At 36.3% G+C, this 27,380-nt stretch overlaps 1 protein-coding gene across 1 annotated transcript in view; it reads left to right on the top strand.

Annotated features, from left to right (window-relative positions):
- LOC107539298 (uncharacterized) overlaps positions 1 to 27,380 on the top strand; it is a 480,399-nt gene that overhangs the window by 289,003 nt on the left and 164,016 nt on the right. Inside the window, exon 5 of the mRNA XM_087818335.1 lies at positions 6,954 to 7,076. Within this exon, the coding sequence (XP_087674461.1) occupies positions 6,954 to 7,076 (123 nt within the window). The remainder of the gene's footprint in view (positions 1 to 6,953; positions 7,077 to 27,380) is intronic.

Here is a 27,380-nt window from a genome sequence, read left to right as displayed (position 1 = left end):
ATTTTTAATGAGGCAATGATTTCTGAATATGTAGCTTAGAGTGCAGAAGACTGAAACTACATTGGAACCCAGAAACCTTGGATTCCAGTGAGCTTGAATTTCAATTTTGCTTTTAGTTCATTTACAGTAACTTGTTGAAGTGTATTTCCCACACTAGCTAGTAAGCCTACTTACCATGAAAATGAGGGCTTATCTTTAAAAAAAAATAGATAAAAAATGGGTTTGATTCCTGGATTCTCTGGGCACTTTACAGAAGGCATTCAATAAATAATGTACTAAGTGAAGGGTTGAGAGTACGATCCAGTATTGCTGACTGTCATCACCATGTGATACAAACGGTCTCCAGAATCCTTTCATCGTAATCAAAACTCTGTACCCTTTGACCCATATCTCCTCATTTCCCACAATCCTCTGTTCTGGCAATCAAACTCCATTCTACTCTACTTCTATGAGTTTTATTATTTTAGATCCCACATAAAAATGAAATTGTGCAGTATTTGTCTTTCCATGTCTGTCTGGCTTATTTCATGCAGATTCATGCCCTCCATAGTCATCCATATTGTTGCAAATGGCAAAATTTCCTTTTTTGTTTAAGACTGAATAATATTCCATTGTGTATATATACTACTTTTTTTTTTTTTTATCCATCTGCCCATGAATGAACATTTAGGTTGATTCTGAGCGTTGGATATTGTGAATAAATTGTGATGAACACGGGAGTGCAGTTATCTCTTTGAGATCCAGATTTCATTCCCTTTAGAGATATACCCAGAAGTGGGATTGCTGGATCTTCTGGTAGTTCTACTTTTAATTTTTTGAGGACCCTCATGCTGCTTTCCAGAATTGGCTGTACCAATTTACATTTCCCCCAACAGTGTACAAAGGGTTCAGTTTTCTCCACAGTCTTGCCAATACTTCCTATCTTGTCTTTTTGACAATTACCATTCTAAACAGTTTGAAGCGATACCTCGTTGTGGTTTTGATTTGCATTTCCTTGATGATTAGTGATGTTGAGCAGCTTTTCATGTACCTGTTGGTCATTTGTGTGTCATCTTTTGAGAAATGTTTATTTAGGTCCTTTGCCTGTTTTTAAATGGTTATTGTGTGTGTGTTTTTGCTGTTGAGTTGTAAGAATTCCTTATATATGAAATCTCCCAACAAACACGCACAGAGTGGAAACTATGAGGTAATGGATAACTTACTTACCTCTGTTGTGGTGATCCTTACACAGCACATACATATGTCACATCAAGTTGTGTAACAAATATGCACAATTTTTATATCAAAAATATCTCAGTAAAGTTATTTTAAAAAGGAATAAATGCAACTCTTAGAGTCTCAGCTTCCTTATTTTGAAATGTAAGCCAACAGTTGAGTTTGCAATTCAGAAATTATCAGCACTTGTTATACCAAGAACCATGAAGTTTCCTAGGTCATGAAAGGACCTACACTTCATAGAAAAGAAAAAAAGAATAGCTACTTTTAAAATTTAGCTTCTTGGCACGTTGAAGGATAATAGATCAATGTTACGTATAAAAGAAACACTCTTAGCACTAATGTGGTGCGTTCTTACCAATGTCCTGTAATAATTCATGAATAAAAGAGGATTTGAGAATCTAGCTAAAAGAGTTAGGATATGCCATTTTACTTCAAACTACAGAGGCTTGTGTGATTTCTTAATACTCTTCTGAGATAGAATTTTCTCAACTCTGTCTACTTCAATTCAGAAAGTTCAATTCTACCATTATTAACAATAAGGCCTACTCTACCTACTTGTTTTGTGAAGGTTCAAATGTAACCCTAAATGTATGGATATGACGTAAATGTGAATTATTTGAATCAATATATAATTGCTAATTATGGTTATTAATCATGACTAATTTGTCTTACTGAAATATAGACCAAAAAAACAAATCAGTTTTTGCTAGTTGTGTTGTAGACTTGTCTATAACCGTTTGCCTTCTGGACAAGAACTGATAATTCAGTAAGACTGTGTCTTCTACAAACTTGAAACCTTCCACTGTATCACATAGTGGAGCTATTTTTTGTCTCTACTTGGTACGAATACTGTATCAGTTGAATAGAGAATTTGTATTGGAAGCAATTGCACTTGGAAGGTTACCTTGCTGTGAACTGGACAAAAAGAAAAAAAGAACAAATTTTATTTGTAACTAACGTTTGAGAAGTAATGATAATAGTAATAATAGGTTACCCTTATTATGTGACTAAATGGTTCTATTCGTTTTACATGCAATAATTCATTTAATTTTCACAGCAAACTGATGGAGAAAGTACTATGGTTATTACCCTCATTTTAAAGATGACTAAACTAAAGAATAGAAAGGGTAAGTGAATTACCCAACTAAGAAAAAGATCCAGTATTTACATAGAGTCCAAACACCATAGTCTTGACCATATCACTATATTCATTTTAAACTAATAATTATTATGATTATTAGTTTAAATTGAAATTTTCAGTTACAAAAAGCTTTATAAATACCCCAGAATGTTTTAAACATATCCCAGTTATTAACAGATAGCACCATAGTAAGATGGAGATAATTTTAGAGTTGTTATTTAACTTCACGGATTTTTTTGCAAACTTAGTGAGCTATGACATATGTTTAAAGTCAGCATAACTTTACTTTTAACATTCTTGTTCCCTTTTGCAAAATTCCTAAAAAATAAATATATCTCTAGAAATGTAGGCTGCATTAAAAGCAGCTGCTATAATAAAATAGCTCTTTTTTGTTTAATCCCTCTGGTTTCACTTATTTAAAGTAGTTATTGTTTAATGTACAGCTTTTCCTATAAAATGTAACTTGTTTTTCTCATAATTCCCTTGTTAGATGAATTTCTGCTGAATCTTTTGAAAAAGTCGTTTAGTGGACATACAAAAGAAGAAATAAAGCGTTTATATTTAGTCCCTGAGAGTGCATTCATGTTGGATTTCAAAACATACGAGGCATTTTCATAGGTATTATAATAGTTATACTTCTCAATATTTCTACGAAGTATCATCATATCTTCTTTCACATGAATAAGGGGAGCCTCTCGAAAGTGAAGTGAATGTTGTGGAATCTCGGAGAAGCGGCAGAGCTGAGATTCCAGCCTCCGTCCTCAGCGCCTGAAGAGCGACGCCGTTGCCTCGCAGCTGCGATCGCTGCGCCCTTTTGGCCAGGGGCCGTGTAAGGAAGAGGCCAGTGGCTCAGTGGCTCGTAAGGCAGCAACCAGTGCTTCCTCCGCTGCCCTGACACATTTCCACACTGCTGCTTGCTCTTTCCCCGCCGCCGGTAATGAACAGGACAAGGAGGAACTTGGCTGGGACTCAGGGGGTCAAGATTTTTGTTTTGAGGTTCTTCGTTTGTTCCCCGGTGACTAGGAATGGAACTAGTTGCTCCAGTCTTGGGATGAAACAAAGTATAAGGAAAATCCTAGAATTAAAACCATGTATAGAAGTTACTCCATTGGCATTATTGAAATTCTTCAGATTATTTATATATATATTAGTATACTTCATGTGTAATTCTATAATTCCAAAATGAGGTCGTAAAAACCCAGAACATTATTTAATACATTTTCTAATTATATTTTGGGCATGTTGATTAATGCTGTACCTCACCTTAACCTATAGAGAATTACATTGAGCCTGGTACCTAAAGAGAAATTGACTGATTTGTTATAAAAGTTAATTGCAATAACAAGCTTAGGTCATCACTTCATGAAGCCTATTGATTTGAAAATGACTATAACACGTAAGAGGCGTGTGCACTTTTTGGCTAATTTTCATAAGGCAAATGCACAATCCTTTTAAAACAAAAACACACATGCTAAATTGGGCCAAATACATTTGGTTTAGAGAAAGATGTAAAATTAAAACACTTCTAATATTGCCTTTTTACCCTGCATTGTGGCCACCTCTGTTCAGTATTTCCTAAAAGCAGTGTAAGCTGTTACTAAAACTATATAAACACAGACTAAGTGCATCACATGATTTTAGAATAGAAGCACACTTCAGGAAAACAAATATAAGGAGCTAAAATTTACAAATTTTGTTTAAAGACGGAAATATATAGCTTATTTGTTAGTTAATTTAACAGGACTTTAATGTGTTTGCAGTTCTGTTGTATTTGTGAGACAACCAGATAAGCAACACTGCTCTTGCAAATATCATATTTAATTCTTGGAGAGACTGCAGTATGTCATTACAGATGGATTGATAGCCTGGGTGATATCATTGAACTTTTGTCATGCCTAACCTGGAAGACTTGCTATATGTCAGAGAACTTTTGTCATTCATCTTGCTTTCGAAAAGCCAAATTTATTTGCAACCTTGAATGACATTGGACACATGAAACAGCCTGAAATCTATCATGCAGTGAGTATCTTATAAAACTGCAATTTAAATCCTAGGTATTGACTTGGTTTTCAGAACTATCTTCAAAGCCAATGACTTTCAAATTTTTTATTTATGAACACTGATTTTCAATTGATAACAAGAACTTTATCTTTTGATTTTTTCTGCGTATGTCAAGGCATGAAAGGTCTACTTTTAAAAGAAAAGTAGAAAACAACAGAAGTGGAAATACATGTTTATATTTTTATATATTAATGTCAATATGTAACTGACAAGCACTAGTAATGAAGTCTATCCTTTGGTTAGCTTGTACAGCCAATTTAAAAAAAAATTCATATTGTACATAAATACAGAACAGTTGCATGAAAGTAGTGCTGTCAGAGGAACAGCAAAATTGTTTCTGAACTTTCTGTGTTGTAGAGCAAGAAATGTGGTATATGTTACTATAAATTTATCATTCCATCCATATAAAAACTAAATTCATGTTAAAAACCAATAAAATAAGAAAGCAATTTAATGTCTACTATGAACCAGGTTTGAATTCTCAAGTATGTGATATAGTAGCTAATGTTTAGCTAATAGTAATAATAATAGGTACTATTTACAGAGTTTACTTTACGCTAGAAACTGTGCTAAGTATTTCAAATGTATTATGTAATTTAATTCTCACAAAAGTCTTATAACGTAATTACAGTAAATCCTCAATGTCATAAACAGGTTCTGCAACTTTAAGCAAAATGTGTATAACAATACCAGTCGGGGACGTGCGGGAGGCAGCCGATCAATGACTCTCTCTCATCACTGATGCTTCTCTCTCTCTCTCTCCCTCTCCCTCCTTCTCTCTGAAGTCAAAGATATATTTAAAAAAAAAAAAAAAAAAAAAGATAAATAGGCATATGTGGAAAGGAATTTCTTACACATAATATCCATTATTTTAATATTTCAGAATGAAACCTGGGCATCTTTATTGATAGTTTTCTCTCATATTATCTCATAGGATATATACTTATTCACATACTTTAGGAGTAAAGTCCTTGCCTACAACTCCCCCATGTCCAGATGTAGCAGAATTGACCATGTGCTGGAAAATAAAGCAAGCCTTAAAAAATTTTTGAAGAATTGAACTCAGAGTGTATTTTCTGTTCATAGAGGAATTAATCTAGCATTACATAGTAAGATGATTGAAAGTTCCTCAAATGTTTGGAAAACCTCCAAAATATATCTCAAAATAACCCAAAGAACAAATGTTAATGTATGTTAAGAAATATTTTTAATTAAATAAGAAAGTGAAATCTTTGAGATGAAGTTAATACTTTATTCTGAAGGAAATGCATAGCCTTAAATGAACATAATAGTGTGATACGCTCTTTCCAAGAAGGCTACCATCAATTTCTTTCTTCTCTGGACACTGCAGTTTCCACACTGCAGCTGAGAGAAGGAATTCCTCCACTTCTGGGAATCTCAGCTGGCCTGTGACTGCTTTAACCAGTAGATTAATAAGAAGTGCTGCTGTGTGACTTCCAAGGTTAGATCATAAGAAGTCTTGCAGCTGCTGTTTGGACCTTTAGAATGGTCTCTCTGGAGAATGACAGTCACCGTGCAAAATATATCTACCCTGAGACCACCCCACAATGAAAAAGTCAGAGTTAGGCAAGGGGAGTGAGATGGAGATGGCCAACCAACCCCCAGGTGTTCCAGCTGTCTCAGCCCAGATCCCAGCATAGGAGTGAAAAAGCCCGATGCACGTCTAACCCCAGTTGCCACCGGATGGCTACTATGTGTGGAACCCCAAATGAAAACCACCCAGCTGAACCTTTAAATCCTCAGAAATGTGAAAGAAAATAAATTGCCTTTTTAAGTGTTTCGTTTGGGGGTGGTTTATTTATTTATTCATTTATTTTAAATCCTCACCTGAGGATATTTTTCCCGTTGCTTTTCAGAGAGTGAAAGGGAAGAGAGGAGGGAAGGGAGAGAGAGAGGGGTCAGTTGGTTGCCTCCCGCACACGCCCTGATAAGGGCTGGGGATTGAACCTGCAACCAAGGTATGTGCCCTTGTCTGGAATTGAACCTGGGACCCTACAGTCCACAGGCTGATGATCTGACCACTGAGCAAAACTGGCTAGGGCTGGGGGGTGGCTTTTTACACATTTTTTGTTGAAAAAGACAAAATTAACCTGTAGCAATTAACAGTTAAGTTAGTGGTTATCATCAGCCAATCAGGGTGCTCCTTGGGTGCTAGTAATGTGGGTTTATTGTGGTGTCATTGGTGTAGTCTAAATCTGAAAGCTCTTTCAATTATATACTTAATATCTGTATACTTTTCAGTGTACATATATGACACACTTCAGTGAAAAGTTAACTAAAAACAAACAAAAGCAATCCCAGCAGCTGTACAGCCAGGCTTCAGACAAAGTCAGTTATATCATTTAATTAGCATGCATTAGCTCTAATTAAAATGAGATACTATAGTTTTATTTCATTTAATCGGAGGTCAAAGAATGATATCACTCTGTAATGGTACATTTTTAGGAGAGCCACTAAAACCTTTTTGTGTCTATTTATAAGAGGCTAATTCCGTTTAAATATTTAATTGCAGATATAAATGAATGTGCCATTGACAATGGTGGCTGTCAGGACCAATGCTGTAACACAATTGGCAGTTATTACTGCAAGTGTCAAGCTGGCCAGAAGCTGGAGGAAGATGGCAGAAGATGTGAAGGTAACAGTTAGGACTGTCTGCGCACTGATAAGGAAACAGTACATCTGTGGAATGCAAAAGAGAGGGCCTGTCTTTATCCAGAGCCAGCTGAAGTGCCTGTGTTGAATGTTGTCAAGAGCACAGATCTTCCTCTCATGTCTAGATTACAAAATTGTAGCCCTAAGAACACTTCAAGTAGCTTATTATAGGAAAAGTATGATTATGTGCTAGTTTGGTGTGTCATGTTCTGATTATGGAATTTCAGTCGTTCATTTAAATCCCTGAAAAGTACATATTTTTTAAAGTATTTCGCTTAATTCTGCAGTAAAAAAAAAATGGTGCTTATCATAAAATACTCATATGTTGCTACAATAGAAATGGAGGGGCACAAAACTAACCACAGAGATTATATTCTTGGTGTAGACTTAGCTTTTTTCCCCACAAACTTCAATTTTCTGTCTCCTTTTAAAATTAGTTCTTTCCTTCCTTTATTTATTAATTCATCATTTTGTTCATTTGACAGTCATTGAGTTTTCTGCTCTGTATCGGGCATTATTCCATGCTCTGGGATATAAAAATTAATGAGAAATAAATTCTGCCCTGAAGGAATTTGCTGATTAGCAGCAACAAAGATTGAAACATAAGCCAAAACCTTACAGAATGCTGTTTTAAGGCAAATGGCATGGGGATAAAGCCAGTGGATTCAAGGAGGCCTGGGTTTGAGTCTTGGCTCTGCCACTTATGATTTATGTAACCTTGGGCATGCTGTTTAATCTTGCTAAAACTCTTTCCTCATTTGTAAAATTTAGGATAATGTTAGTTCCTAAAACCCCAAAGTTGCTTTGGGAATTAAATAAGATAATGCATTTAAGCACTTTGCAGAGTGGTGGCGTATGGTAGGCATTCAGATGGTAACTATGAATTGTACTCTCCTCTATGAACTAGTTGTTGTCCACATTGGGAATGTAACGGAGGCCAGAGACTGCTTCCTTCTCTTGTTCTCAAAGAGGGGAGACATAGACCCAAAAAGGATCCCTGGACCTTTCTAACTTCTTTTCCTATCCATACTATCAAAATACTTGAGCATTTTATTAGGTCACTTAGAAATTCATTTATTCTAACTATGGTTTCCTATCAAACTTGCAAAATCACACTCATTTTTTTCACCTGACAGTGTCTATTCCTGATGGGGCGTATGTGAGTAAGCTGATCAGAGAAAACAAAACAAACAAAAGACATTCAGCTGACTGCGGCTGGGGCTGTGGGTTTGATAGGGACTGTCAAGACAAGACAAGCTATAGATGCGAGTATGCTGGAGAATTCATCAGATTTTCAGGAAGGAGCGTGGTTCAGTCCTTCTGGCAAGGCTCTGGCAGGCAGCCACAAGAAGGATTCCAGGTAGGCAGCCAGATGTTCAAGTGCAGCTGCATCTGGGCCTTTCTAAGACAGCTTTCACCCCAAGCGAGGTCCTTTGACAGGAAGGGTATAAATTTATAAAGGCAAGCCCTAAATTCACCCAGGTTTTTTTCCTTGAAAGTAAGATAGTCTTTATTCCTGATTAGATTGTTTGGCAGTGGAGTTCCCAGTATTGATTGAATATCAGAGAACTAGAGGAGTCAAGGACCCCATGGTGTCCAAATGAAAGCTGGGACAATGACCACTGAAGCATGGTCTACCTGATGAGAATATCGTTTGTCATCACGACCCCTCCCTTCCCTGACAGGCAGCATTCTCTTCATTTCTTTTTGGCTGAGTATCATTACCATCATCATTATCATTATTACAGATGTATTTGAAGAGCCCAGCATGGTAATTAGCTACTATTAAGTATGATAGTTGTTGTTATTTTTATAATAGCTGTTAGGTTGATAAGCCATGACAAACTTTATACCCGCTAACTCACGTGCAATTATATAGTATTTTATTGAAGTCAGTTACTCTTCATATAAATGTAAAACTTTTGGAGAAGTGATTTCTATGGCTTTATTTAACTGATGTTTATTTATACAAATGAATACAGATAAGGTCAGTATTTGTGAGAATCAAGAATTTGATACTGAGTTAACACTGGCTCCTAGTTACAGAGCTGCAGAACTGGGGATGGTGGTCAAGAGCAACTCCTCAGTAAAGAACCATGTCTATCAGTTTCATACGCAGCTTCTTTTCCTTGTCATATCTTTAAATGACTATTTGGTAGACATGATGATGCTAGAGATTCGGTGTGCTTGATTGTTGAACATACAGTGATCTCAGATTTGCTTTTATGGGTAATTAAATAAAAAATAATAGAGGTCATTTTGAAATTGAGTGCATTCTAACGCCACTGCAAATGAGCATTTCAGTTCATGTGAGTGCACTAATGAGTCCTTCATATTTATTTGCTGGATGCTCGCGGTAAAGGTCAGTTGGTTTCAAAGACCATTGTGTTGAATGCTACAGACATAGAATTAAACAGTCATTTGAACAGGCTTTTTCTTTGCATTAATGTAAGTTGAATTTAACTGGCTTGAATTGCTTTTTAAAACACAGATAGACATTTTAGTAGATATTTGTAGTACAATTAAAATAAATCTAGAGTCTACCCTTCAATGGAATTGAAACATTTGTAAATGGTCTCGTTAGCTAATCTTATTCTTTAACCTTTTCTCTAAAGAGCTATAAACTTGTGGAGAAGGATTCTTGATTAGCTAAGTTTACATCAGTATCATCTTCTCTCAGGCATAGCACTGAACCTAAATCATGGGTTTTAATTCACATTGCAGATAGATTATTATAGGGCGTAGCTTAAGGGGAAAATAAACAGGGGAAAAAACTGCCTAACACTGGACACTGTGGGGAGTACATACTGTATATATATATACATATACACACACACACACTATATATAGTGTCTGTTTATGTGTATATTTATGTATGGTATGTGTGTATATCTGTATGAAGTATGTAAGGTTATTCTTTAATTTATTAATGTGGGTTATAATATTTATACCTTTTTAAGTATGCAACCATCTTTGCATTTTAGGGAAAAAATCCAATTGGATTTTATCATTTTATTTGCTATCAAATTCAATTTGGTGTTATTTTTTTAGGATTTTTATATGTCTAACCATGAACTAGGCCAGTCATTTGCTTTTCTCATATGGTTTTTATGGCGGTGGTTCTCAGCTGGCGTATTTGTCCCCCAGGGGCATTTGGCAGTGTCTGAGGACATCAGTTTTCACCACTGAGAGAAAGGGGTACTAATGGGTAGAGGATACTAAACATCCTCTTCTGTTACCCTGCTATACATGTGTTAGACCTTCTCATTCTACCTCATGTGCTGCTTTTATATAGTCTATTTTCTTTCTTTACTGCATATGCACAACCAGTCTATTGAGCTTCAAATAGTAACAATTTAACTTTACATCTTTAGAAGTCTCATTTTTCTCAAATCTGTATGTAGTTCCTTTCTGTTATATGCTCATTTTGATAATTGTACCCTTTTCTTTGATTATTTCACATATGGCTATTCTATATTCTGTGTCTGATTCACAAATCTGTGGTCTTTGTGGGGGAGTCTAAATCTAATGTTTCTTATATCTAGACCATTAGACACTATACTTACACATTCATACTGTCTATTAGATTGGGAATAGCTCCTGGTAAAGGATTATGTCTTATCACTTTTCCATCCCCAGCTCACCAGTGTCTAATACCTAGCAGAATTCCTTAATGCTTATTGAATGAATGAGCAGATGGATGAATACCCATCTATTCAAACATAAATGCATATAAGCATACAGTTAGTATACCTTTCATTCATTTCCTTGTCTACAGATTCTAATAATATTGCATTTATTATTTAAAGTCTGACTAGTTAAGCCATTGGTTATCAGTAGGTCTATGTAAATATTTTCTGGTAGCAAGTCTGTTTTATTTGAAAAGATAAAACGCATTTTTTCCTTCTAGAGGGCAAATCAGAGGGGTTTTGTTTTAGCTTAAACTTTCTGAAGTGTCTGCTTGTGGCTTGTCTAAATTATTAGTGCAACAGCATAACCAGTGTGACTTTGGCAGAATGGTAGTCCCATGGAGTCAAGGAATTTTTCTAAATGAAACAATAGCTAACATTACTGTGTTTCATTAAGTGAACTGACAAAGATAATGAACATTGATTGAACATTTCAGATAAAGTCTTCCATTTGGGAGAAATAAATGAAAATAAAGTTATGTTGCTTGATGAATTGACCTTTAAAATATTTAACAGTAATTTTGATAATATTTTCAGCCTAATATTTTCCTGAAACACATTAGAAATTATAATGTGGATAAAGAGAGTATGTAACTGAGTACGCTATTATTATGAAATTATAGAATTTTTGGCTAAAAAGGCTCCTATAGATGGAATCCCAGGGAAATGAAACAAGCTCAAAATGCTAACTGATGGGCAGCATGAACTGGATGTAAAGGAGTTTAATCAGAACAATGGAGTCACAGAGCTACAAGGGCCAAGAGACCCTCAACTCATAGAGACCACGGTCCACAGAGGAGGGAACTTAACACCTGGAGAAATTGTCTGATTTTCTTCGAGTCCCAGACAATTTATTTATAGAGCTAGGAATGGAATCCAGTTTTTCTTTTCCCAATTGCCCTTCTTCCCAATTGACTAATCAATCTGGTCAGTAAACATTTACTGGATAACTACTGTGTGCTCAGCATAGTGTTGGGTAATTTGAGAATACCAGAGTGGTACACAACATGGTTTCTTTTGTCATCGGGTTTCAGTATCATCAAGCATCCTAGATATAAAATTATTGTGTGATATTTTAAATGAAAGTACAAGTAATTATATTTTATGCTTTGAGAACTCACCCAGGCCAGCTTCTTGCCTCCAAGCAGCACTGTTTCTCAACCAGCTGGTTGTTTATCCTGGTATTACAGATCTCCAAGGGAGGATTCTGTAGCTCCTTTCCACAGTCTGTTTAATAACCCTTGCTAGCGGAAAAGCCTTCCTTAGGTGTTATCTATATTGCTCCTGCTGAAGTTTAAGCCTTTTTTATTTTATTTTCTTCTCAGTTCAGAAAGACTTACCTAATCAGAATCCTCCTTTACAGTAATTCTTCCCACAAGTTCAGCACACTTCTGTGCCCCTCCTCAACTTAATAAAAACATTGTGCCAAATGGTGGAGTCTTCAGGAAAATTTTATCTAGCTAGCTAGCTATTCATCTATCTATATACATAAATACACACATATTCAAGTTAGAGTTCGTAAAATTCATTTGAAGAAATAATTGTTAAGGATTTTTCTACCTGTGTGTTGTGTCTCTTAGTTCACTATAAAGAGCCTCCTGAACCTCCGCCAGTCTTAGGGACCATGTAAGGGCCGTAGTAGTTGTTTCCTGGCATCCAGGAACTGACAGTCTATAAATGGGAAACAATTTGAGAAAATTCTCATATCGTTTATCTTCATATACTAAAGAAAAAGTTATACTTTTTAAATTTATCAAGACATTTATAATATGGAATTAATTTTATTTAAAAAGCTTGAACTTCTTAAAATTCTTGGGACTTACCATAGTTGACACATAAATGTATGCAAAGTTTTCTTTCTTCCCATCATCCATCTACCCACCCACCAAACCTGTGAGTCCCCAGACACTGTGGGCCATGTTGAACAAAGAGCACACCCTATGGATTTTAATATTGACTCTGACAGTTACTGTCAAGCTTAGGGAGAGTTACTTAATATCTATGGGCTTTCTCAACCTCTTTTCCCTCCTTTATAACCGCAGGAGGAGGGACGTTCATTCGTATAAAGATCCTGACAGCTCTCTGCTCCCTCCCTCACGCCCTTTTTCCCAGGGGAATTGGAGCAAATTACCTCATTGGCAAGTTTGGAGAAAGACCTGTGGAGTTCAGCCCACCTTCCTCTCTCCTCGTTAGGACCTGTAAATATCTGCAGAAGGTGTTCATTCTGGCCTGCTCTGCTGTGGTGTATATTCAAGCAGGGCAGGACCCCACATGGGGGAGACTGAGATTTCCCAGCCACACCTGTGACCAGGTTTGCCTAATTCTGCATACATTTTGAGGTAGCCCCTTATTGCTGCTGCCCTAAGTCCTTCCTCCAATTCTAACTTTAACAAAAAATAAAGCCAATATTTTGTCTACATCTGCATTTGGATTAGATCTCGGTGAATTCCAAAGTCAGACAGGGAACACAAATTTGTAATTGTACCCTTTCATCTACTAACACCTTGCATTTGCCTAATGTATAATACATACTCAGGAAGTGTTTCTCATTTTTTTTTTATTTTCTCCTATACAATATGTGGTTGAAGATAAAAATATGTGTAAGGTTATCTTTCTGTCTCCAGGGAGCGTCCAGCTCAATAAAGGAGATAAGACGGTTACACAAACAGCCTTAGTATAAGATAGCAGAAGTAAGTAAACACAAGGCGGGCACCAGCTGAGTGCTGTGAGAATTCACCAGAGAATAAGTGATGCACTGTTGAATCAAAATGGGCTTCAAGGAACAGGGACAGACACTGATCATTCAGTCGTGGGACCGAACAATTTCCCTCTACTTCCTTAATTTTCTTAAAAACTTCCCTCTTGGAACACTGCCTCATATCACTTTGCCCTGCTGTTACTTCTCTTGCTTGGCACTGGAAGCCATCAGAGATTTTAACAGCAAGGCTGCCACCGTCATGCCCACTATCATTCTTTGTAGAAACTCTTGTGTTATTAAGTATCTGTGCCTTACAGACTAGAGGGGAAACACATATAATTCAAATCGGAATCTGCTACCAAAGTAGAAATCCACTTTATCTCTTTTTAAGTTAATCTTTTAAATAAAGCCCATCATTTCCCCCCAATAATTCAGAGTAAGCGTTTCAACATCTTAGCTTTCTGTTAACACTTATTATAGTCAAAAGTGTATTTGGAAGTGAGGCCAGCTGGAAGAGACCATTACTGATATAAATTCTCCAAGATGAGCTGGCTCACTTTCCACATTTCATTAAGGACATACAGATTTATGGCCGTTACGGCTTCCGTAGGTGGTGGCAAAAGAAGGAGACTAGAAAGAAGAGGTCCCAGAAGGCTGTGGCTGACAAGCAAGACATTTTTCACAGGTGCCTCTTGTTGGGAATCAGCCAGGACAAAAACGAACCACAGGCAAACCCACTGCCTCAGCAGGCAGGCCACTTACAAAGACAGTGACACAGAAGCAGCCGATCAGGACGAATGCTGTGTGGGCCTGCCTGGGACTGGTGGGCAGCCAGGGATCTTCTTTCAAAGTTTGGAACATGGGCCTTGAATTTTACCAGATGTCAGGAAGCATAACATAAGCTTAATATTCTTTTTATTTATATAAATTTTTACTTATTTATTTATTTTATATCTTTATTGCTTTTTAGAGAGAGGAAAGGAGCGGGAGAGAGAGAGACAGAAACATCAATGAGGAGAGAGTCATTGATCGAGCCCGCAACCCGGGCATGTGCCCTGACCGGGAATCTCGAACCCTGATCGCCTGGATCCCAGGTCGATGCTCAACCACTGAGCCATGCCTGGCTGGGCAAGCTTAATATTCTTAAGAATAAAATTTCTTTGTTTTATTCACAGTTATTTTGAGTTTTCTCTAGTCGGTCATCTTAAAAATGAGCTGATCTTTTTGAAAGATTATATTGTTATATGTTTTATTTTTTTCCAAGGTAGATTCCCCAATTGTAGTACCTGGCCTGATACCCCAGATTTGTGTCTTTCCTCTAGATATTCTTTTAGACTATGGATTATACCCACCAAAGGATCTGTATGGTCCTGTATTCCAGAGTGACCTCTTTAGACGTCTGAAATGCGGAGGGTTGGTGCCTGCCCTCGCAAGACCCATATTATTTTCTAATACTATCAGTAAATTGTAATGGATAACTGCTTAATATTTTTGCTATAAAAAAATTCCTTCATCATTTTCTACATAATAGAGACTTTTTTTTTCTCTCTCAATAAGTACCCATTAAGAGGGACTCTGAATATATGTTCATTTTTAATCAGAAAATAAGCTAGTTAAGGTTGACATGTTATTGCACTACTGCCTTTCATGTGTCTGTGTTTTTGGTGACTTGAAGACCAATATAGGATCTCACAGAAAGAACTAAGCTACTCATTTCTTAAATAATTGTATACCTCACTTCATAAGTTCAAGTTTCAGTTTTTATTATTTATTCTAGTTTTTAATTTCCTAACAGGCCAAGTCTGCACTTCCTTGAATATGATCAATATCAACATAAAAGGATATTACTCATTTTATTTAGTGCAGATGTATTTGATGGGTGTATTTTACATGCATTGCCAGTAAAACCAAGCACATAGAATATGCATTTTTCTTCGTATTTTCACTTCGTATTTTCCATACAAGTGTCTCATTGGCAATAATATCTCCCTAAGAATAGTATATCCTGGAAATATGTAGAGTGCTTCATGCTATTACAGCATAAACTTTCATTTATTTTGCCATTCCTTTAAATAGAAAAGAAATATTTAAAGAATCATATCTGGAGGATTTTTCTAAATAGTATTCTCTCTTTGTTAAGGAGATGGTGGGCCTCTGGAATTATATAAAAGTATAGGATTCTGTGATCGTTTATCAAAATATTCAGGGTAATTGATCATAAATTGTTGTTTATAGTCTGTCTTGCAGACTGAGAAAAGCAATTGGATTTTTCTAAAACCCTCCTTAGCACTCTAATAATATATCATTTGACAATACTGAGTTGCCCTGCTCATTGCAAGAGGCCTTAGCTTCCCAAGAGCACATGTTTGATGGGGAAAGGAGTTAGCCCAAGTTGGCCTGAGTTTCCCACTGGATCCTATTGACCCCCATTTCAGGGTTGGGATGGAGAAGAGCAGAACCAAGATGCCTCAGGTTTCTCTGTGTGGGCACAAGAGACCAGGGGTAAGAAGAAGGAGAAACAAGAATAATTCTCGAAAGGAATGCATTTTATATGTATATATTTTATGCTGTAATTAAGTACATCTCAGTTATAAAGTTCTCTTGTTCTGACAAGCTTATAGAAGCAAGGCGCTTTAGATTTTACAGCATTCCTAGCAGTAGTACAAATCATCCGATGGAGTTCTGCCAAAAAAAAAAAAAAAAAAAAGTCTTTTTTCTGCTTCATATACATTTAATATTCTTTGAGCATGACCAAAATGACTGCTGCTACTTCATCCAAAAAAAGATTACAATGATAAAGGAAACAGCAGTGGTTATAAACTGCTTTATATTGATGAGAAAATAAGTTGGTTTAAAATAATTTGTTATGTATCTTTGACCAAATTAACTGTAAGCTTTTGAATTTGAATCAATGATTATAAAAGATTGTATGTCTGTACCATCCAAGGGACTGAGAGGCCTGAAAAAGTTATCTATTTATTTTTATATAATTTCTTATGTTTTCAAAAAAGTCATCACAGTTTGGAAGCTTGACTGAGCACTGGGAAACATTAAAACTGCAGCTGAGAAAATTAGGTTAATTGTAATTCATTAGATGCTGTCCTTATTAAAAGTGAATTGATTTAATCCCTTTATATTAAAAGCCCTCAGGCACAAGAAATTAAAATAGCTATGTAAAAGCTTAGTGTTCTCAACAATTAGAAGATATTACAGTCCAGCGTTTTTTCAGGCTTGAATGTGCATACGAATCACCTAAGATCTCGTCAAAATGCAGATTCTGTCTCAGCAGGTGCAGAGTCAACCTGAGAATCTGCATTTCTAACAGGCTCCCAGGGGGTGTGATGCTGTTGACCAGAGACCACAGTGAATAGAAAGGCTTATATTAGCCTTTTCTTTTAGTTCCTCTGTCAGATAATTATTAAGCCCTTGCTAATTAAAATACAGCCATAGTGAGGGATTACAAAATGGTATAATATGATCTGCTGTTCTAGACATTTATACAACCTTTTTATAGCAGTTTTATTAAGATATAATTTACATACCATACAATTCATCTTTTTAAAGTGTATGAGTCAATGTTTTTAATATATTCACAAATGTATGCAATCATACCACAGTTGATTTTAGAACATCTTTATCACCTCAAAAGCAAAGCTATACCCATTAATATCACCATGCCCCTATTTTCCTCTAGACCTATCAACCACAATTCTCTTTGTCTCTACAGATTTCTTTATTCTGGGTTTTATATGAATGGAATCATATAACATGTGGCTTTTTTCACTTAGCATGATAGTTTCAAGGTTCATTTATATTACTGCATGTGTCAGACTTTCCTTCTTTTTTAAGGTTGAATAATATTCCATTTAATGGATAAACTACAATTTGTTTATCTGTTTTTCAGTTGCTGGACACTTGGGTTGTCTCCACCTTTTAGCTATTATGAGTAATACTGCTATAAACATTCATGGGAAAGTTTTTGTATATACATATTTTCATTTCTCTTAGGTATATACCTAGGAGTGGAACTTCTGGGTCGTGTGGTAACTCTATGTTTAATATTTCTGAAGCTTTTAATTTAAATAAATAAAATGTAAAAATATAGACATGTATATAGGTTTGCATATGGACAGATAGACATCACACAGTTGTCTTCATGGAAAGGATTCCATGATCAGATGATTTTGAGCAACACTGCATACCAAAATTCTCTAAAGTAAAGCCAGGCGAATGAGGAATCATTTGATTTTGTTTAACCTAGGTTTCCCAAACATGTTTGGAAATCTTTGAAAGTGAGATATTTACAACTTAAGGATTTAGCATTTTGTAGAATGCATTTTGAGAAATGGTTTCATTGCGTTTTTTGAATATAGACCACCTATTTGATGAGGTAGAAAGTATATTCAGGAAACTCGTTTATGATCTGTTTGGGCAGACAGAGGTGGCTTCAACTTGGGGTAAATTTTATCTGTACATGGGCAAGGATGTAGTTTTCAGTGGGAGATATTTGAGGAGAGCAATGGTAGGACGAAAATGTGATTTCTGAATGTTGTTCTGGCCATGATATATAGGATAATATGGAAAGACAAGAAGATATGGAAATGACAGGAAGACCATTGAAATTGCCCAGCTATTGACATTCATGAGATGTATAAGGAGATAAGAACCAGTAGGTTCTAATGACAAACTGGACTCAAGGGAAAGGGGAAATGTCAACTCTTTGTAAATAAGATGATAAATAACATGGAAAAATTGATAGTAGTGTCATATGATAGAAAAGTTACTGAACAGAGATACCACATTCCATAAAGATTTATTAGAATATCTATATAAAATTGCTATCATTTATAAGAAAATTTGAGCTCTTTTTAAGAAAATCATTTCTCATTTGAAAATCAGTGCTTGCTTTGTGTGTGTGTCTCTGCCATAGGTTTTGATATTGCCATCTGTCAGATTCTTTTTATTGTCTTCATTGTGGACCTGGGCTCTCTTTTGCCGACTCCTATTTTTCACCATTAAATCCTAAATTAAGTCAATTTCAAATTAATGAGAATCAAAACCAAAGATGAAAACTTTCCCTGAATGTTATTATTATGTTGTTGGGGCACGATATTTAGCACTTCTCAAATCTGGTTGTTAAATAAGTGCTATCTTTAATAAGATGACCTATCTTTACTTTTGTTCCTATTACTATATTTACTGCTTTTCTTTTGTCAGATGCCATGGGAAAATGGAATTGCCAGATGGTTTGCAAATAGAAGTGAGCAATTACATTTTTAAAAATATTCTTTATGTACAAACAAGCTAACAAACGAAAAGAGAATGTTCGCTTATAAAGGAAAAGAAAACCTTTGCTTAAAGCAGACATACTCAGAATCTCAGATTAATTATATACTCTCGTTTATATCAGGAGGCACATGACAAATATAGGTGATAGTTCTTAAATTAGGTAGAACTATAGATCTCTAAGGGCCACACATTGACCCAGTGTTAACACATGGAACATGCAGAAAGCCCCCTTGCCAGCTCACTTTCTTCAACTATCGCTGTTTAGTCTCCATTCATTTTCACAAGTGTTGCTCTCTGATATCAGTGAAGGTTTTCCCTGTTTTCCACATGAGCTCCAACAGTATGAAGTTCATCAGTGTAGACATTAAGAGACTACTTTAATGATCATGTCAGGTCCTGTCACCAGGAACTCAGAATATACCCCTTCCCTTTTCCAGGCCTCAATTTTCTCATCTGTAAAATGAGACATTTGGAATGGGAAATCTCAAAGCTTCTTCCAGGTTGTAAATTCCATAATTCACAAAGCACAAACCTACAACTTTAAATGCAATCTAAAAGCTGGGATTCTGTGAATGAGGCCTGGAAGAGATTTCTGGAGGTTAATGGCAGCATAGAGACTTTGTCCCTGACCCCTTACACTTTATTAGTTGTGGGGCTACACAGAAAACCTAAGATAATTAGTAAAATATGAGGATGGAAAAGAGACAAACATAAGCAGCAATAAACTTTATCAGGTATAGAAGCTATTGATGGATTCCACCTGCCTTTTAGGCATAGCTTTAAGATCACCTTTTTTCCATATAAGTCTTGTTTCTGTATCTCTCTCTCTCTCAAAAAAAAAATTCTCTTGTAGCCCCACAGCTCCACAGTATTAGACACCTACCTTATATTCAATATACTTATGCTGAACTTATTGTCATCAATTACATATGTCAGTAGTCAGTTTGGGGCAAATTTTAGAAAAAAATCAACTATATATTTCCTCAGATAAGCCTTTGAATTACTAGTTTTAAATTGAAAGAAGTAGCTACAAAAATTATATATTAATAATAAATAAGAGGTTAAGGTTAAGTTCCCTTTTGCCCAAAACATGCTTTACATTTTCTGTGCTGGTTCTCAAGAAAGAAATTTTAAATTATAAAGGGATATATGATTCCTGTTTTAACACAAGTATTGATCAAAAAAATTATCCTTTCTTTTCTAGATATACTTTACACAAACTCATATAATTCGTTAATAGTTATCACAGGTTAAATAATGTATCAGAAGTGAAAGGTAGCAAGTGTAGTTTTAAGGGGATGGTGCCTTTTTAAAAATTACTCTTCATGGGTCATCTCTAATGTGAATATGATATTGGCATAAATGGGGGGTCAGTGAGACAAAGATCAAGAATTTGAAGAGGTAAAGAAAATTAGATGTCTGCTGAAAGTCAACACAAAATCAATCTGAGTAAAAATAAACAGAGTTCACTGTGTTCTCAGAGAAAATAGAAGAACCAACCACAACCTTAAGTTACTCACAGAGCTTGAGAATAGTTTGGCAATCTGAGGGTGGTTAGACACGAGACATAGAAAGAAGAGAGCCCCGCTAAGCATGCCCATGAGAAAGGGAACCTTAAACCCACAAACTGAGAATCCCAGTCCCATGTACCAATAAGTATGCTAATTTATCCTATTGAACAATAAATTTTATCTAACTAATTCTATTTCTTAGATCTCTGTAATAGAATATAGTATGAACTCTATCCGCCTGGGTCCAATTAGGAAAGATAGAAACCACACAGTAATTTGAACATGGGAAATTTAATACAAAGAATTGTTAACTGTATTAGGAGGCTGGTGTAAAGAGGAATTATTGGCAAGTGAGAAATACTCTAAAGAATATAGGATTACAGCTACTACCCCCCAGGCTGAACTGGAGCATTAAGAGGCTCTGGACATTATTGGAGAGGAGGGCCCAGGTCATGGTTCGCTGAAGGGCAGAGGGGCCACTGTCTTACCACTCCAGTACAATTTGCTGGAAATATGACCTCTGAAACTTGCCGGAAGTCTGCTCTAGGGTGCTGGAGAGAACTGTTCATGGAGAGATGTCCCTTCACTACAACACTGCCTAAAGGATGTGTCAGGGGGACTGCCCGTCATTGCAGGAGCCATGAGCCTAAGAAGCTGCCTGCACTGGAGGAGCTGGCATTGGAGGAGCTGGCACTGGAGGAGCTGGCACTGGAGGAGCTGGCACTGGAGGAGCTGGCATTGGAGGAGCCGTGCACCAATGCAGCGGCCTAATGCTAGAGGAGCTGCCCAGGCTGCTGAAGCGGAATGCTGGACACACAGCCCACATGACAGAAGCTGGGTGGGAGGAGAACATGGCACTACAAGAGCCAGGTGCTGGTGAAGACTTCTGTGCTAAGGGAACCGGGTCCTGGAGAAGCGGAAGCAGGATCCTGCCTGGAGAGCACACTGGAGCCAGGGAGGAAACCTTTCGGTCTGCAGTGTCTCTCCAGTGCCCTCTACTGGTCAGGCTTAACATCATGCCTGTGAAGAGAGGAAAGTTATTTCAAGGGCCCAGATCTGTTTTCACAATGGTGAAAAAGTGAGTTTGGAGCTGCGAAGTAATAAATCAACAATCAGCACAATTTCCATACGAGGATTCTCAGTACATGCCCATTGTCATGTAGACGTGGGTACTCCTGGAAAGCAACCTGATTTCCCCCATCTGTTGTCAACTTGGTTCTGTGACTTGCTTGGGCCAGTAGCATTTGAGTGAAAGTGATACAGCTTCAGTTCTGAGCAGAAATTTTAAGTGTGAGTGTGAAGTTCAGCATGACCTCCCATATATTTGTCCTCTGCCATGAAGAAAGCAAATCCCAGACTTTCATCTGGGTCTCAGAATGAGGTACAGAGCTAAGTGGAATCATAGCCAACCTGTAAACCTCTAGAAGAAAAGGTATTGATGGTTATACACCCCTGAGGTTTTTGGTTGCTTTTTGTGATAACAAAAGCTGACTAATACTGTTTCCATGCTTGACAAATAACTGATTTTTATTTGGCTAATTATGATCATGCTACATAAACTAGTGTAAATCATTATATTATTTAGTGAGTTTACACGTTTACCTGCACTAAGGAGACAGAATGGACAGACAAGTCCTGTCCTTGGCTTGAGGGAAATTTATTACAGCAAAGTCACCTTGAGAGAAGTCTTGAGAGACAACTAGCTGGTATTTGCCAGATGACTGTAGTAGAAGGTTAGAGATGGAAATGTTATAGTCACCTCTTTCTTTAATGCAAAGGGCCCCTCTACAATGCTGCTGCAGCTCTTTCTTTACCAGTTTTGATAATCAGCTGTCACTATTGTCATTTACTTCATTTTACCTTATTTTAATCAAATGTCCCCCAAATAAGTTGGGATCCTGGGTTGTGGTTTATATTTGGGTCACTTTCTGTTCTTAACTAGACTTGGTAGACTTCTATACAATTTTCTATGGAGGTTTTATATATATATATATATATACATATATATATATATATATATATATAAACTGTGTGTATCAATTCTTTTTTTCTCCGACAACTTCATCCTCACATAGACTTTCTCTTCCTTTATTGATTTATTAGGAGAAAACCACTTTCTAACTCACTGTTATACTCCTTATTGATCTCTTAATACATAGCTATTATAACCATTATTCTGTTTGGTAATATGAAATCACCCCCAACCACACACACACACACACACACACACACACACACACACACACACACACACACACACACACACACACACACACCATACACATGACCATCGGGGACTAGATTTTCAATCTTTATTCAGCTGAAAAATCATGCTGTTACTCAATAAAAACTTTAATTAAAATTAGACATAGGAATTTACATGCTCTGATGTTATCACTGAGTATTTTAAAGCATTGGTCAAACACTAACAGGCATGTAAAATATATTTATAACTAAGAAAAATTAAATAATTCTAATACTTTACTTTGAGTATGAGGAATATTATTTTCCTTTATATATTAAAAAATACTGGCTAGGGTTTTCAGACCCTCCTTCTGTAATGATGTTTAGTTGTAGAACTAACTTAATTTGGGCAGGTGAATGAAAGGCATCATGAGGAGGCAGAAAAAAGCCACAAGGTCTAGTCTAGTCTAGTCACTGCCACTGGACTTTCAGAGTCTCAGTTTTCTCATCTCTGAAGTGGGGATAATATCTTCCCTACTAAACTCATAGGAATTTTTTTTTGAGACTCAAGTGAAATGTGAAAAAGATACATAAGTAGGAAAAGTGTTTGCTAATGTGAAAGTTTTTGATACTATGAAATGATTGGTGGTATGTTGATATCTTACTAAATCCCATTAAACCAACAGTTTAGACAAGGGGGTAGGAATTAATCAGAAAAGCAATTGTCAAAATTTATCCTACTAGAGAAAGAAACACAGGATATTGGGATAGGCCTTAAAGGTAAGGGTAGGTAAAAATGTAATTTCTCCTTCTTCTGAAGCCATCAATAACCCTGTTTGGGTTGAACATATTCTAAATTATAACATGGCATTCACTTTTTTTTTTTAGATGTCTTAAAGATAGTGTTGAACTCTCAAACATTTTCTGGTATTTTGGGGCAAACTTAACTATAAATTACCTGTAAATGGGTAACCTCATTCTTAATCTTAAGCATGAAGAAAAAATATACATAATCCTTGAACAGGCTTACAAGAAATATTAGGAGGAATGCTGTGTTTGCCAGGCTGTACAGATTTGACTTTCAATGGAAATGTTTGCTAAGGTAAATCTTACTTTGTCCATTACCTTGCCTGCTATGTGACATAAATTCTTTGCCTACTAATCACAAATCTCAAGATCTGGAAAATAGAGTCCTTAGAACAGGCTATATATTTTTTATTCCCATCTCGAATCAAACTGGTGCTGTTTTTCATGAGAGGGCTAATAAAAGTCACATCCTGAATTGAAACATCCCTGTATTTTATGGACCCATCTGATTTACCCTTAATAAAGTTTTAAAACAACTTACAATAGATTTTGCAAGAAGCTCAGATCTGCCATCACTCTCATTAAGAGCCCATTTGAAGCATTAATTTAGGCACGATTATCTGTAAAATGTTAGTGAGGTTGTTTAATATTAAAAGACTAGCTGAAGGGAAAGGACGTTCAATTATTCAAAAATCCGGTTAGATTGCTATTTACAGTCATCTAACAAACAAAATTGCATTTTGTTCTTATTTTCAAAATGCAAACTTGTGTTCATTTCCACAAGTATGTAATTCATTGAAAATGCCAACATTTCTAAGTGATTTTGCATGAGAAGCAATAGTTGATTAAAATGAAAAAACCCTCAGCATTGTTAAAACACAAATGTGTTGTGAATAACACCATGCTCGCACCGAGTTCGCTCAGTAGACTATACTTTATAAAACAAAAGCTCGAGTCTCTGCCCCACCTAGTATTCACAGAAAGGACAAACAGTGAGCAAATTCATTGTTACAAAGACATGTAGTCTTTTAAATACAATTGTCTTTTTTTATTGGCCTCTCTCTGGGAGGATATTCTCTAGGTCTCAGGCCTCTTTACTAAAGTATTTACTTACCTAGACTTTCTTGCCTTAACAAAAGATGTTAGTAAATTAAAATATGAGGCAATCATAAAAAAGAATGAGAGAGTTACCTTTGTTGCAATGAAAATTGTCCTCACTGTATTAATCCTTGCATGTATGTGCACAAGTATGTGTATTAGAACTGGTATTGAAGATATTTGGATGAATTTTCAGTAAATTATTAAGTATGGCTTCAGAGTCTGTCTGGGAGGACAGGAGGGAGCAGTCAAAAGGGGAGATTTAGAATTACAGAATTAGAATGAACATTAATAATAGATTCTTATTCACTTTTAATAGTTTCTAAGTCACATATATCTAGCTCTTGAATCTATTTATTTTATCTGACCATTTAACCAAAATTATTTTAAGTTCCCAAAGACCATTAGGCCAAATGTAGGGCAAAGTCACAAACACATGATATTTGAAATCATCTGTGCCCTGGCTTTCGGTGGCTGTCCTCATTGCTCCATCCATAATGAGACAAGAAGGAGGTCGATTAACATCCTGGGCTCCTGGGTACAATTCAGTAAATGACAGTTTTCCCTGCCCTGCAGAAACAATCTAGTTTCCTTGGAAGAATTACTTATTTTACTCATAGAAAGAGCTGTGTTCCCTACTCACCATGAAAGGTAATAATTATAGGACCTGTGTGTTTTGCTTATTGCTTCTGGGTTATTCTTGCAACTGTTATATTTCAAACACCAGTTTATATGATATCTCTATATGTTAAGCAGCACCTGGAGTTTTAAAATTATACTTTGTACATGACTCACCCCCACTTGTCATGTTCATGGTATTCTCTATGACCAAATCTGTAATATCTTTTTTTAAATTTTGTTGCTCAGTTAATGCTAATTTTAGTTTGCTATTTTCAATATGAACACAGTCAGAAACACTCCCTTTTAGGTTAATGACACCCTTTCAGAATGATTTGGGGATTTATTTTTATGTCTAGGTTGTTATTCTTTTTCTAATGTTAGAGAAGGCAAATTTAGGATCATTTAGGTGGATCCATCAAATGATTTATGATTTGGAACCACTTACTCCAGGCATTAATTTTTGCATAAATTAAGGACTTTCCCAGATTTTCAAAGAATAGCTGGATTGATTTAATGACCTTTTTAGTTTTAATGAAGATAATTTATTAAGGGCATTACTAAATATACCTTTATTTTATAACATTTATTATATAAATAAATTTATACATAAAACATTTTTTCATTAATGTGTACCAAAATTTGGTCCATATTTTTTTCCTCTCTGGCTTGTAGGCAATATGAAATATAATCACAATAAAATAATTTTAGAAATTTAATGGCAAAAAACTATCTTTTTACAGCGAGATTAATGCAATGATGGGTTCAGCCTTCCCAGGGAGCCACTGGAAGTTTCTTGGCCTGGTGGAAGATCCAGATCTGTTCTGGTCTTGGCTGAGTTTGGTGCACTCTTTGGCAATTGTGCACTCCACTTAAATATCAATGGAGAAAAGTCTGAGCCCCATTGTTGGGTAGGACTTCAAGGACAGTTGCAATGATTTTAGGAGTGTCCTGTAGATAGCTGCCCAGGGACACTGGGACGGTGAATTTTGGGATCACAGTAACATAATCATTATTTTTATTGCCCAAACTAGGACACTTTGGGGAATAAAGGGTGGAGGGGGTATTTAAATAATTAATTGCTTATACTTATAAGTATTAAAACTTAAAAAACATTACATGCCATAAAATAAATATTTGTGATTTGTAACAAATGAATAATAATAAATAAAACACCAGAGTAGCAAGGACAATCAAAGTACTCTAAGTCCTACAACAAGACTCCTCAGCCTCCCATGAAGGAGCCTGTGATTTCCTAGGCTATTTATCCACACCCTGTCCACAGGCACTACAGCAAAAGGACTATTGGAGTCAATCTTCTCTGGAATTTTGGAGAACTGGTGCCTGTAGCTGATGTGTGGGTAACATCTCCATGACATGGAATTGTTTGGAGCATTACCTGAATAAGGGGTAAAATGTGGGCAATGCCTACCATCCTGCCAATCTAAGTGCCCTGAGAATGTGAGCTTTCTTCACCTTCTTTTTTCAGCATTCACCTCACACTGGCAAAACAATTACACAAGAATTACTTTATTTTATATTCATTATAGTTAGCAGTTCACACGTCTGTCTTACTAGACTGAAATTTGAGTACAGCGCCTTTCCATACATCTTTATATCTATACCCAGAGCCCAACACACTGCTGGATCATAGAAAATAAGTGTTGCCTAATTGAATGTTTCTGACTCTGGTCGAGGAAAAGCCTGCTTTAAAGAGCGAAATAATGTACAGTAGAGGATGGCAGTTCACTGGGTTTGTTGAGCTTGAGGGCACCAGCTGTTAAAGGCATGGGACCTCCTTTGTTCAGATCCACGAGGCCAGCTGCTCATCTATAATTTGGTGTCCCGAGTACATCTACTCCCCATGCACATGGTTCACTGTGAAGACTAGTCCAGATTTTTAAGCTACTAATATATCCATAAATAGGAATTCATTTGAACCTGTACGCCCTTGGTCTCTCAGGCCCTCTGTGCGAACCCCTGAATCCACCATGCTGAGAGTCAGAACATGAAACAGAAAGATCAAGGCCAGGCTCTCTGAACCCAGTCTACTCACCTGTGTCTCCTGGACATTCTGACCAGCACGTTTGCACCTTTCCCAAGTAGAAATAACAATGCCACAGTGTGTTTGTACTCTGCAAGGAGATCATGCTCCCAAATTATATTTGCATTCAGTTGTTTTTCCCCCTTAATTTTTATAATGTAAATAAACATTTATTGTTGAATAATACTTGGTAATTTGCCTAATCTACTATGTAAGTAGAAGGTATTATTTTTCCTATTTCCAGTTGTGAGGAAAATGGGGCTTAGAAAGATTAAAAGGTTTGCTTCTGATCAGTAACTAGTGAAACCAGCATTTTTTTTTTACTCCAAATCTGACACACTTTCCACAA

Source organism: Miniopterus natalensis, chromosome 6 (assembly GCF_054644295.1).
Source record: "Miniopterus natalensis isolate mMinNat1 chromosome 6, mMinNat1.hap1, whole genome shotgun sequence".
Lineage (NCBI taxonomy): Eukaryota > Metazoa > Chordata > Mammalia > Chiroptera > Miniopteridae > Miniopterus > Miniopterus natalensis.
Note: the sequence above shows the minus strand (reverse complement) of the source record. Positions and strands in the feature narration are given on the sequence as shown.